Below are 13362 nucleotides of genomic sequence, written 5' to 3'. Positions count from 1 at the left end.
TAAAGGGATCCTTTTTTGACAGTAAACCGCCATTCTATAAGTCAAATATCACTCTCTCACTCAACCAAACTCCATTTAGAAAAACAGTAATTTTACCTCACAGGACACAGGCGTTTTCTGATTGCCTGCTGCCCTCATCTGTTAGTTAGTTTGTCTTACTGTGTGACTTCAGTGCATCCAAACTAACCTTTTAGCACTCAGGAGTCACACAATAACACAAACTAACTAACAGATCAAAGTAGCAGTAGAGCAGCAACTCATGCGTTCTGCAAATAAAATCATTGTTTTTACTAATGGAGTTTGGTTAGTTTGGGGAGAGAGAGAATTGAGAGAGCGGTTTCTGGTTCGAAAAGGCTTCAAGACAGCAAGGTAAAGCAGTGAAAATATTCTAAATATAGCATACACTTTCACTGATATGCTCCACTAATGTACTGACTGGATAAGTGCCTCATACATCCCCAAATAATCTGAACTATCCCTTTAAGAAGTATTAAAAATCTGCACCGTGGAGAATCAGTTATTCTGGCAATGAAAGTGTGCCACACTACACATTCATACTTTTGTTTTCTCACCACAGTTACTCAGAATTATTAATGCATACTGTATACCAAAGCATGTGCAGCACACAGACCAAAGCAGAGAATCAACCAGCATCACAGAGATGAGTTTCATGGCAGCACCCTTGTGAGATTTTTTAGAAGAAAAAACTCCTTTGAACAAAAAGTAGTCAGTGCTAGTTTATGAAAAATATTGCGTGTTCACCAGTGTTTTCCCACCATTTCTTTTTGTTGCTGTAAAACCACAAGTACACACAGTGACGTTCCTGGATTTAAATGAACTTCTTTTAACCAGCGTCCCCCACATGTGGAGACACTGACATCCAGCACATTACAGTAAAAAAAAAAATTCCTATAAGATAAAATCTAAACATCTGCAGTAAGATAAATGCCATCACTCTTTAATTCTTTAGCTGTCTGGAATGTTTGGCAAAAGACAAAAACCCCGTTCTTTATATCTCTGTTGTTGCATTGGCTTGTTTCAAGTATTTGTTTGTAGCTATCAGGGAGATGTCGCTGTGACATTTAAACAGTAAAAGTTTCACACTATCTACACAAAAACATTTTTATATAATCTTTAATAAAAGTATTTTTTCTTTTTTTTAATGAAAGTCATGTTGCATGTATGAACTCATCTCAAAGCAAAAAGTAAAAAAGTAAAATTATTGTTTTCTTTTTCTTTCTTTTTTTTTTTTTTTTACAACAAAAACTATGAAAACGAACTCATCTAAAATATAAAGCCAAAATCCTGCTTCATTTCCAGGTCAACTTGTCATCCACCAGCCTCCATTGCTGAATGTATTTTCCTGCAGGAAGCTTCTTTCTTTCTTTGGTCTTCTGAAAAACTCAAACATGGTACTAAAAATTCCTTTCCAGATTTCAATCTAAATACATAATTTTCACTATTGATTAATCTCTCAATTATGTATTCAATGAATCGATTAGTTGTTTGATTTATAAAATGCCAGAAAATTGTGAAAAATGTCCATCATGTTTCCTCAAATGGCTAATGGCCAAATGGCCTCAACCGGCTTATGCTGCGTTCGAGACGTCGTCTTAGATCGGACTTTGCCTGCAGAAACGTCCAGCGTCTGACCTTGAAGCGTTCTTGGTGCACAGCACCTGAAGTAAACAAAAAAAACATGGCTGACCATGATAAATTGCTGAGTTTCACTGGTGAGTGTTCACACATTTGAACACTCAGCAGTGCAGAAAAAAATGATGCATGAGGTAAGAGATGCCACTATAAATTTCATTTTATGGGACTTTAACACAGTAATTTTTATTATATGATAGTATTTGCTATCTTAGTCTTCAGTGGGTGCTGCCATTGTTGCGTGATGTCATACGACTTCTTCCTGATGTCGGGGTAGATGGATTTGCCCTGAGTTCGTAAGTAGGAACTGCATGTAAATTGATGCTTTAATATATCACCAATGTTATTAAGAGACATAAAATAAAATGAAAGTGGTGTCTGTCAGATCACGCATCATTTTCCTCCTCTGTGTTGTTTATTGCACTGCTGAGGGTTCAAATGAGTGTAAACTTGAAACTCAGTTTTTCAGGATAAGCCATATTATTTTTACTTTAGGTGGGAAACGCTTTTAGGTCGGAAGTTGGAAATTTCAACCAGGAAATTCCAACCTCTGATGAAAAATGGGATATGATGTCATTGAATGCAAACACAGGCAGAAAATAGTTGTTTCATCTTTCTTTAAAATGCTGCTGATGCTTATCTTTATCATCTTAAAATTCAGAACTTAAACCAGTGTCATGTCTTTGCTTTTCGAGACAGATCAATGAAAGAAACTTTTTTTTTTTTGAGAAAATGCATTCGGGTCGAGGCTAGTGGACCAGCAGGGAGCCAAAAAATGGGAGCAGAACTTCAACTGTCCATCTTATGACTTTGGTTCAAGTGTTTCTGTTTTAACAGCCTGTATGAGCAGCCTGCTCGTCACATGCGTTAAGAATTGTCAGATAAACTGAGGTGAGGTGGTTGATCCACCTCTGAAATCTTTCCTAAAAAGAAGTTACGGATGCAGAGCCGTTTAAAGAGTTGTACCATCTGTGCCATGTTGCTCTATTTTCTACTACCAAGTGTTGTCAGGCGAGAAACAAAGCCTTCAGAGGGTGTATTAAAAGAAAAGAAATCCTATTAAAATTATTGTACAGGTCTAATGTTAATAAAGAAAGCAGAAAAGTCAGGCGTCGTCATGTTTCCCTTTTAACTCAGCTGAAGCTCTTCCTGCTGGCTCATGAATCACCTGACCGTCGACCCTCCGTCTCTCTCTGGGGTAGTGATGAACCACAGCCAGGGTGCTCACCTCTGCTGTGTGTCTCTGTGTTAGTGTGTGTTATGTGTGTTTAAGGCTGCAGTGCATTATACAAACTAACAGCTACTTTCACTATTTCCCAGCTACACTGATTTTTTTTTGAGTGACACTGGCCCTTTTCCTGCCAAACTTCCAGCTCTTTACCAAACTTGGCTGGCGGCTGATGTTTTCCAGAGCCAGTTTCACAACAGTAAAGCTGGTGTTTATTCGTAAGTGGCGTCTGTTTGCTGCTGGTGGCGTTGGGTGGGGTCTATTCACAGGCGAAGTAGTCTTTCAGCGGCGCGAACAGATGCCTGATGACGGGAACGCTCCAGGACCGGCCCAGGAGCTTCTGTCTGGCGCCGCGGCCCATGTTGGACACGTCTGTGTAGTGGACAGGGAAGCCAAAGATCCTGCAGGGCAACAAATACACAACAACCACCATTACAATCAGGAGGTTTCAATCTGATGTATATCTGCATCATTAGCCTCAATCAAAGTTTTCATTCCAGCTTAACAGCTCCTGATCTTAAAGGAATAGTTCAGCCCAAAATCCAAAATACATTTTCTGTGCTATTTATCTATCTAGATTTTTTTGGTTTAAGTTACAAAGTTTTGGAGATATCAGCCATAGAGATATTAACTTTTTTCAACCCGAACTAACCCTTGAAAACAAAGAAGTCACACAATAACATAAAAACGGATCAAGGCAGTGGTAGACCAACAACAACTCCTGTGTTCTGTGAGGTAAAATGACTGATTTTGTCAAGGGAGTTTGGTAGCGATATAATGGCTGATTTAACAGCAGTTTTTTGTCAGAAAAGATGTGAAAAAATAAATTAATCTAAATTTAGAGTAAACTTAAACTGAGGTGTTTTTTTAGGTGGGCCTTTTTTAGATGCCTAAAAAATTGTTTATCTTTTATTAAACCAGGATGTCCCTTGAGATTTTGAGAATTATTGTTTTTTTTTTCTTATTTTGTTGTTTGAATTTATTTTTCAGTCAGTACTGTCTGCTTATAATAAACAAATAATTACAAAAACAATTAATAAACACACCAACAGTAAATGAAACACACTGTTCACTTATTTTTACTGAATTTGTGATTGCAATATGATTAGTGGAAATGATCAGTTTTATGTTACAATTTTCATTTTGACTGAAAAAAAAACAAAACAACAAAACTTTTAAAGTCATGATGTTGTGGTATTTATTGAGGTCTGTACCAGACAAACATGTTTTCTTTCATCTGGAGAAAAAGATTTTTAGGCCAGGGCATCTATGTGGCTCTACAGTACCTCATATAAAGCTGTTTTCTCACATACTTTTCCTTTTTCAAAAAATTGGAATTTGGTTCTGGTTCTACAATTTGGTTATTTCATGATTTTATTACAACCCCACTTAAAAAAGATGAAACATCCCTTTAAAAGCTCGTCAGCAATAAATCTGAAGTCTTTGTCCTCATTTAACAGTGCATGTGTGTGTTTTGTTCTCACCTCTCCAGCTCAGTGCACCACAGTATGTCCTCCTTCCCGTTCATGAGGACAGGGAAGTGCTGATCCTTCCCTTGTTTGATGGAGTTGGAGCGGGTGGTGATGGTGCGCACCTTCCCAAACTATCAAACAGCAAATATACAGTCAAACAAATGCAACCAAATGTGACCTGTGAAGACTGTCTTTATTCTGCAGAAGTCAAACCTTTGCAACTCTGCCGTGCTCCAGACAGTCCTGCAGCTCCAGCTTGTCCATCCCAGAGGCACACAGAGGCCTGAGACAGGGAGGAGGAGGACACATTTAGTCTTATATACTGCACTACTGTATATATCTGATGACTCAAATATGTTTCAGAGTCCTACCTGTTCATGCCCGGCAGGTTTCCCCAGAAGTATCGTGCACGGTGAGCAGCAGAGACCTCGATAGCATCAATCATCACAGGGTTACACTGCAAAAAATTATACATACAGCACTTGAAATGATTCTCAGGCACTTTCCTGTTTTTTTAATCATCCTTTCTTGTAGTTTCTCACAAGAAACCAAACAACATGTGGGTGGTAATGTATGTTTTACTATTTTATGTTCACTAGCTGCTTAAATGTGCAAAAGGGTGAAGGTGTTATGGCTAAAATTAGGCTTCAGGTTGATGTCTTGAGCTACATGATTATCAGACTCACACTGGGAGGAAATTTGCAGCATTACAACAGCAAAATGAAGAGTAAAACAGAATTAAAAAAATATATAAAAAACGATAAATAATAAACAAGAAAGCAAGCAATATACACAAGAGGAAATATATATCAAAAAGGAAGAATTTAAACAAGATAAAATAAAGAATTTTCTTCTGTTCATGGACATCTCTGTGATCTTTCCACCTATTTTTACTCGACAGACTCACCTCCAGGAATCGTGAGATGTCCCTCTTATCGTTGACGCCCATGGCGACCACGTTCTCAAACATCCAGAAGAACGGCCGGTCCTCTCCTTCTTTGGGCTTGGCCTCGCTCAGCAGACGGTAAAACTCGAAGAACAACCTCCCTGTGCCTTCTGGAGCAACAAAACACCGTCAGAACACAAAAAAAAAAAAGAAAAAACATGATCAACAGTATAAACCTCCCAGTGTCACTCCAGATCAGATTTTAAAGATGAAATCTTGATGAATTCTCAGTTGTCTCAGTATTTTTCTTAGAATTGTTTCCACAGATTTGTAAATCATCAGAAACAGCCTTCAGACAATCACAGGAAAGAGAAATGATTTAACACAGAGTCAGATATGATTTCCTACCATAGAGGCCTTTCCTGGCAGGATTGACGATCGACAGGTCGTTGCAGGGACTTCCTCCGATCACCAGGTCAAAAGGACCCCACTCCTGAAGCTGAGACAGAGAAACAACAGCACCGCCAAGTGTCACATTGAGGGAATGACAGCTACAGCATGAATAAAACTACAGGACGACACTGGAACAAAAGTTTTCCTATTTTTCATGCATCGGCTACAAGTTCACTTGGAAAAAGTGAGATTTTAGAGTCAAAAATCATCAATATGTAGATGTCTGCAGTATGAATCTTTAAAGATTATTGAGTGTATTCTCTCAATAACAACTGACATCATCAAACATCATTGTGGCTGCAACTGATAATTATTTCCATTTATCTGTTGATTATTTTCAACAGTAATGAACTGATTGTTTTGTCCATAAATGTCTGAAAATAGTTTTAAATGCAGACCACAATTTTTTTCTGACAAACAGTCAAAAAAACCCAAAGATATTCAGTTTAATATAATAAAAAGCTAAGAAAATCTGTGAACATTTTAACATTAAAAAATCTTTGCCAATTGAAATAGTTGCTGATTTTCTGTTAATTGACTAATGAATTAAATCGTCTCCACTCTAAATGTGATTTATTCATTTTTACCAGACACAAGAAATTTAATCCATGACCGAAACTCTAACATCTGTTCACTCTTTGTCCTCTTTGACCCTTTCACATACTGATCATTCCCTCCCCACACACAAGAGTCTCTGAACAGAGGACACTGATGAAGGAAAGAAAGAAAGAAAGAAAGAAAGAAAGAAAGAAAGAAAGAAAGAAAGAAAGAAAGAAAGAGAACAGGAGGAGCAGGTGGGGTGGGGCTCTTAATCTCTTACATAACAGCTAATAGAGAGCAGGACTGTGAACCCCTAAACACACACACATACGCGCGCACACACACACACACACACACACACACACACAGTGTGACTAACAAGTGAAAGACTTCCTGAGGGGATTTACAGCGGTTGAAGCTGCTCTTTGTCTCTGAACCATGTCACTGCAGCTGCCAGCCTCTGTGTGTGTGTGTGTGTGTGTGTGTGTGTGTGTGTGTGTGTGTGTGTGTGTGTGTGTGTGTGTGTGTGTGTGTGTGATCATGTTAAAATACACTAGTTAGACTGATACCACTCTCATGTCTGTTCATTAAATGAGGAGCTGGAGGAGACTAGCTTAGCTTAGCATAGCATCTGTTTGTAAACATACACATAAAAACAACCCCAGAGATGCACAATATTTGATTTTTTGGATATTTTCTGACTCATTTTGCCTGATTACAGAGAACAACAAGTCTCTCCTGAAGTGAAATTATATTATTTGTGATTGCTAACATCCAGTCAGAACTGAAGTCAGCTGAACAGAAGTCTGCATGGATAAAAAAATGCACGTTTTCCAAAATCAAGGAACTATTTTCTCATTCATACTCCACCACCTGCAGAACACTGTTAAAACATATATGGAAAATTCCACGCATTTCTGCAGTAACCATGTTGAAATATACATACATCTTACAGTGACAGAATATTTACAATAAAAAATAATAATTAATCCCAAACGGACAAAAGGGAATGGCTTTGATTGGAAACATGATAAAAGAGAGTGTGGAAGACAAAAGGAGAAAAAAACACCAAGAATTACTGCAATTACAGTTGAGCTGAATGATTTTGAAAAAATAATCTAATTGTGATTATTTTGACTGATATTGTAAATGCAATATGATTTGTGATATTAAAGGTAATGATAACAGTCGCAGTGTTTGGTTTCCAAGTGAGAACTGCTGCCAGTGTTTTGGTCCACAGAGCTTTTTTTTAGACCTGCTGCATGTTTTGGTGGTTTGAGTGAGTTTCTGGTGAAACTTGGAGAGTGGATCATCAGACTGCTGCTCCTGATGATGAAGCATTTTTACAAAATGGTTTAATGTTTACTGGTTTCATTATTGCAGCAAGAGTTATTTTACAACACACAAAACCCCCAAATAAATAATAAATACCTAAAATAAATAATACAAAAAGGAAATTTGACTGCATTAAATTACATTAAAGTGCATATGGATGTTTTTGTAAAATGTTTTAGATGTTGTAAGTGACTATCTTTCTGTTTTTGTCTTATATTTTCGCGTGTTGCTTGTTTTTGTTATATGTATGTCTGGAAAAGCTGACATATAATATTGACAATAATGACATTTATGAGTCATGTGATCGTACATAGACTGATGATTACTGCTTAAAAGAAAGTTAATAGAAATTTAAATGGCAAAATAGTCATTTTGATATCGGTTTCAGCTTCAGGAACCTCTTAAATCTTATTGGCCTGTACAATATTTCATTTTATTGCCTTTATCAGCTAATTTCAATAATGTGTGACATCTTGCATCCCTGAACAATAACTTAAGATTCTGGGAGAGCTGTGTGCATGCTTTAACTATTTATTTAATTTTTTTATTTTTTTTGCAGAATAACCATGTTTTCCTGGGTTTTTTATGTCACACTGAGGTTGCTAGGCAACCAAAGGAGAGGCTGCACAGAAGTACCAGATAAACAATATCAATTTTTGTTTACCGATTAAACAAATAGGATGCAAATTACTAATTAGTTTTAGAGATGTTGCACATTTTTAAACGTTGGCTAGCTACTTCCTTCTGCTTCCAGCCTTTATGCTAAGCTAGGCTAATCTCCTCCTGACTCCAGCTCCAAACTCAGCACACAGACATGGGGTCAAAGTTCTCATCTTACCTTCAGAAGAAAATTAGTAAGCATATTTCCCCAACATGGAGAATTATTTCTGCAAATATTAAGTAGAGGTGATGTCTGACTTCTCAGTGAAACATGATATGTAGGTTTTTGCACCACAGCTGTCTGTGTAACAGAGACACAAAACTAAAATTAAAAAGAACTGAAATAAAAACAAACAATTGTCTCTCTGATTCCAACCTTCTGACAAAAAAGTCCTTAATGTACGCTTGATTTACGTCCCCTGACACCTGCACTGACACCTGCGCTGCGTTCAAAGGCAACAAATCACTCAGCCCTTATTTGTAGTGAGATATGAGAGCCACATTTCCCCAAAGTGACAAAAGACAATCAAAGCTTCACACACACAAACACACACAGTCCTCTGATAGACTTGTCAGAACATGAATTCCCAAACCCCCATTCTCATATTTTTCAAACCTGAATGTAAATGAAACCAAACCGGGTTTGATGCGGTTCAGGTGTTTTTCAGTCTCAATCAGCGATCTTTAATTGGATCAGCTCATCACCTCCAACACTGCGGCTTTCATCACACACACTTCTTCTTCATAAACAGTGTGAACATTTTAGAGCTGCTGCAGATGATTGTGGTGCCGTGTGTCTGAGAATTCATGTCAATCAGAAACTAAACACCAAAAAACAACATCTAGCCTAAAAATAGTCACTGAAAATTATTATGTGTTTGGTCATGTTTGGGTAGAAACGCCACCAGTGACCAAAAATTCATTCACAAATACTGACTACTGTTTATTATCTGACCCCTGGTCTCCTGTCATTTTGCAAAAGTCACCCTTGTGCAAAAACAATTTAAGTATCTCTGAATAAACAAAAGCCAGATGTTTATTATAAAATGTATATTAGATGATGAAATAGTTCATCAGTTTCAGTTTTGTTTTTAATGACCATGTTTGCATGAACAAAATATTAGATTTTTTTGCCCTTATTCCTAAAAAGCAAATATTCCTACTAAGCTGCTTAAATGTCTGATGAAAATTTATATTATATGATATTATATAATATGAATATTAGATATTGTAGTATTTTGAAAAATAGTGTAATGTTACTGTGCATGTAAACACAGTTAGATGTTCAAACGAGGAACAACAAAGTTTTATCAAAGTTTTACCAAACAGGAATGTTTTTTTTTTTTTAAACTGTCTTTCTTACGTTTTTCTTTGTGATGTCTCGGACATCGTGGACGTACTGGATCTTTCCTTCATGTCTGACAACACCCACTGAGATGGAGTCCTCACACACCTCTGACGCCACATACTGGTCCACCTTAAAACCCAGGTCCCTCAGAACCAGGTAGCCTGAAAACACACACACACACACACACACACACACACACACACACACACACACACACACGCACACACAGTCTGTGTGACGACCTGCTCAACATCAGTACAGATTCACTGTCTGTCTCTCTTTGTCCACACACTCGTCCTCACCAGTGGCAATGCCGTCAAACAGGGAGAGGACTCTGATTGGTCGTCTCTGCTCTGCAGGGACTGCTGGGTAAATCTTTGGTTTCTCCTGGAAGATAAACAGAAGAAGGAAAATCATTTTTCAGGCATCTCAGAGACCGATTCTTTATCCAGAAAGCAGCAAAATTATCTGTAATGTTGCTGCATGAAGCAAATAATGCTCGGATCATTTCTCGTCTTTTGTTGTCTGTTTTTAATATATTTTAATCCTGTACTTTTTATTTTTGCACTTATTTATATTGTCATTACATGATGTCATCTTATTTCATTTCTTTTATTTATATTGACTTGACAACATCATGTAATGTCTCTATATTCTCCTCCCTGTGTTTTCATTTATTATCATGTTTTTCTTGTTTTCTTTTACTGTTTTGTCTTATTTTTTACTACGTTTTAGTGTCTTGTTTGTCTTATTTTACTTCAATTTCAGCTTAATTTTTCTTCCTCCAGTTTGGCTTCATTGTGTTGCCCTCCTGTTGATAATTTATATTTTTTGTCTGTTTTGTGACTTAATTTGTTGCTTTCTGTTTGTATTTGTTTGTACTGGTCTGTGTGTGTATTTGTGTCTACTTGTTTCTGTCCTGCAGACAGGGAAGTGCTAATTAATTGATAACCAATGAATTGATTCAAATTGATTCTCCTTTGCCTGGTCCAATATTCATTCATAAAATCCCCAAATCAGTCTTTTCTGCTGTGAATGTGTGGCATGGCCTACATTTTTAACTCTTTGGCATGAGATCTCGTAGGGCAAGATCTCGTGGCATGAGATTTCACTAATGTTGGTGTGTTGGTCATGATTTGTGTAACTGCTTTTGGGTCAACTGTCAATGTAAACATTAAATATTTTTAATAATTCATCAGGTTAGAGTGTTCCTTGTACAATTTTACAGCATTAGTTCTCTGAGAATGTATGTCATATCCAAGCAAAGGTGAGGAAAGTTTCACCATCACTGTTACTTTTCATTATTATCATGTAAAACTGGTGCAATATAACTTTTTTAATTACCTCTAAATATCACTGCCAGTGTTACGTCTAATGTAACTGCCAGGACTGATTTGTTAGTTTTGTACTTAACTTATCTTACTTTTGTTGTTACTCTATTAGGCATTGTTTCTTAACTTTTACTCCTTATACAACTTTATATTTTTTATTTATATTTGATGCTCTATTTTTGTTATTATGTTATTATATTACTGTAATTTTGGCACAAGAATTTACTTTGTGATTAATAAAATTCTATCTTATCTTAATCTTATTTTTACATATCTTATCTTATCTTTAAGACATTCTTTACAGTTTTCAGTCTGCAGCATTAAACTTTACACCTGTTGAAAAAGTATCTTTTGCTGTTTTTCAGTGTCTTTTGGGAACAGTGGGGACCTGATCTGCTCTTAGCCATTCTTGGACCAACCTGCTCCTCATCTTTTGCCAACAAGTCTGAAAAAAAAGTCTGTTTAGTTTGGAACGGTGATTGCAAAACAGTTAATTTTAGGGAGAGTTGAGACTGGACCCTGTAGCCACAAAAGATTTGTGGATGGGAGAAATGAAAAACACAGAACACCTGCAGAGTCCTGCAGGTTTTAAAAAGAAGATAAAGCAGGTATGTTCAATAAAATGTGTGATCCAGAGTTATTATATTTTCTTATTTTTCATTAAGTTTTTGTCTTCAATTCACTTTAAGTTCAGTTGGTTTCCAGACTGGGTTTTGTCATTTTAGTTCAAAAATGTTTAAGTTTTAAGTTTTGTTTTTACTAGTTTCAGTATTAGTTGATTTTCTTTTGTTTTTATTGTAATACAGGAAATATGTGTTGGGTCAGATTCAACAAGTTCAGAATAGTGATTACAATACAAACACAACACTGTGTGACTGCTGTACTTATGTAATTACACTTGTGTTTTTAATTTAATGTGTGTCTATAAATGATCTGTATGTCTGTTTAAACTCTACAGGTTTATTTTTGTACACAGGTCTCTATTGAAAAAGAGAATCCCATTTCAATGAGACCTTCTCAACCTTCTCATCTGCTCTTTTCCTGCAAATATTAAACTTTGAAAGTTTAACAGAGTTAGTGTTTCTTGCATTGTACTGGATCACACGAAGTTATTCAGGGCTTTTATTTTGTTGACTTCCTGTACACTGCTGGTGTGACCTGACTCAGTTTGTCTTGGCAAGTCTGGTTCTGGTACTTGACTTAAATTCAGTTGCTGTATTTCAGAAATGTGGCTTAAAGAAGAAATAAGAGATAAAGATAGTTAAGATATTGATCAGTGGTTTTAAATCTTTTTGACTTGTGATCCTGCAATTTTGTTTCCTGTAGTTCAACCACAGAGTGACGTTCCCGCTTTAGATTGTTTAATATGAATATTTTTTAGAGGCCAGAGGATGTAAATCCATCCAGGATTTCAAAGTAAAGGCAGAGATTTGAATGAAATACATGTAATTTGTATTTGTGTCTTGCATCCTCAGGCTGAGAACCACTGATAAAAAGTATAAAAACTGATTTTTACATTTACAGATATATATAGATTTTTTTTTCCTCACAAAAATGAAAATAAGAGTGACTGCTTGCTCAAACAGACAATAAAGTTTTGCCAAATCTTACACAAAGCCTTTTAAAAAGACCAAAGTGACTCACAAACTCCTGTCCGTTGTCGTTGGCAAAGAACTCCTGCAGCTTGAGGCTCCAGTCGTGCCGTCGCTTCAGGACGCCGTACTGCAGCAGCGGCTGGCACATGTAGCATCGCCATGGGTCCAGATACCGAGCGTTGTTGGACGCTCCGGGATCGACCAGGATGTCCAGACAGTCCACGCAGAAACACCTGGAGGAAGAGGAGGAGGGATGAGAGGAGAGGAGGTGAGCGGACAGATACACACATCAGAGGAGGAGACATTGTTCATGTGCTCTTTGTGTGCTGTTTCTTTAAGTGTGTGTGTGTGTGTGTGTGTGTGTGTGTGTGTGTGTGTGTGTGTGTGTGTGTGTGTGTGTCTGTCTGTGTGTCAGACCTGCAGCAGTTGGCGTTGCCGCAGAGCAGAACCTCTCGACCTCCGCAGCACACGGTGCAGTAGGACTGGTAACCGTCGTCATCGTACATGTAGGACATCTCCAGGTAAACGTCCTGATCGCACACACACAGAAAAAAAACAAACTTACTGACACGACTTCACATGACTTTAAAAATAAAACATCATGTAAAATGTGACACAGTTAAAGATTTAAATTTCCCTACGGATAAAAAGATAATTTATAGAGCTAATTTATTTAGAAATTCTAATTTATTTATTATAGGACTACTTCAAGGTGTCCCTTAAAGTTTAACTGTTTTTATTTATTCTTAAAATTTTACTGTGGCTTTTTTTTTTTTACTTCTTGTTGCCTCTCTGTGGTGTTTTCTGTGTCTAGGAACTTTTACTTTATTGTTTTGCTTGGCCACATCATTAAAAAGGTCT

At 36.9% G+C, this 13362-nt stretch overlaps 1 protein-coding gene across 2 annotated transcripts in view; it reads right to left on the bottom strand.

Moving 5' to 3' along the window:
- Positions 1–2251: 2251 nt before the first annotated feature.
- dnmt3bb.1 (DNA (cytosine-5-)-methyltransferase 3 beta, duplicate b.1) overlaps positions 2252–13362 on the bottom strand; it is a 52574-nt gene continuing 41463 nt past the window's right edge. The window contains exons 13-22 of one of the 2 annotated variants that reach the window (XM_084720185.1): positions 12919–13031; positions 12551–12734; positions 9878–9962; positions 9591–9736; positions 5648–5738; positions 5261–5409; positions 4725–4810; positions 4567–4636; positions 4366–4484; positions 2252–3282 (exon numbers count right to left, since the gene is read on the bottom strand). In XM_084720185.1, coding sequence (XP_084576311.1) covers positions 3141–3282; positions 4366–4484; positions 4567–4636; positions 4725–4810; positions 5261–5409; positions 5648–5738; positions 9591–9736; positions 9878–9962; positions 12551–12734; positions 12919–13031 — 1185 coding nt within the window. In that variant the 3' untranslated portion in view covers positions 2252–3140. The remainder of the gene's footprint in view (positions 3283–4365; positions 4485–4566; positions 4637–4724; positions 4811–5260; positions 5410–5647; positions 5739–9590; positions 9737–9877; positions 9963–12550; positions 12735–12918; positions 13032–13362) is intronic. The other variant, XM_084720186.1, reaches the window with a different exon arrangement.

The sequence above is a fragment of the Lutjanus erythropterus genome, chromosome 6 (assembly GCF_056507025.1).
Source record: "Lutjanus erythropterus isolate fLutEry1 chromosome 6, fLutEry1.hap2, whole genome shotgun sequence".
Taxonomy (NCBI): Eukaryota; Metazoa; Chordata; class Actinopteri; order Lutjaniformes; family Lutjanidae; genus Lutjanus; species Lutjanus erythropterus.
This window is presented reverse-complemented; position numbering and strand designations above follow the sequence as displayed.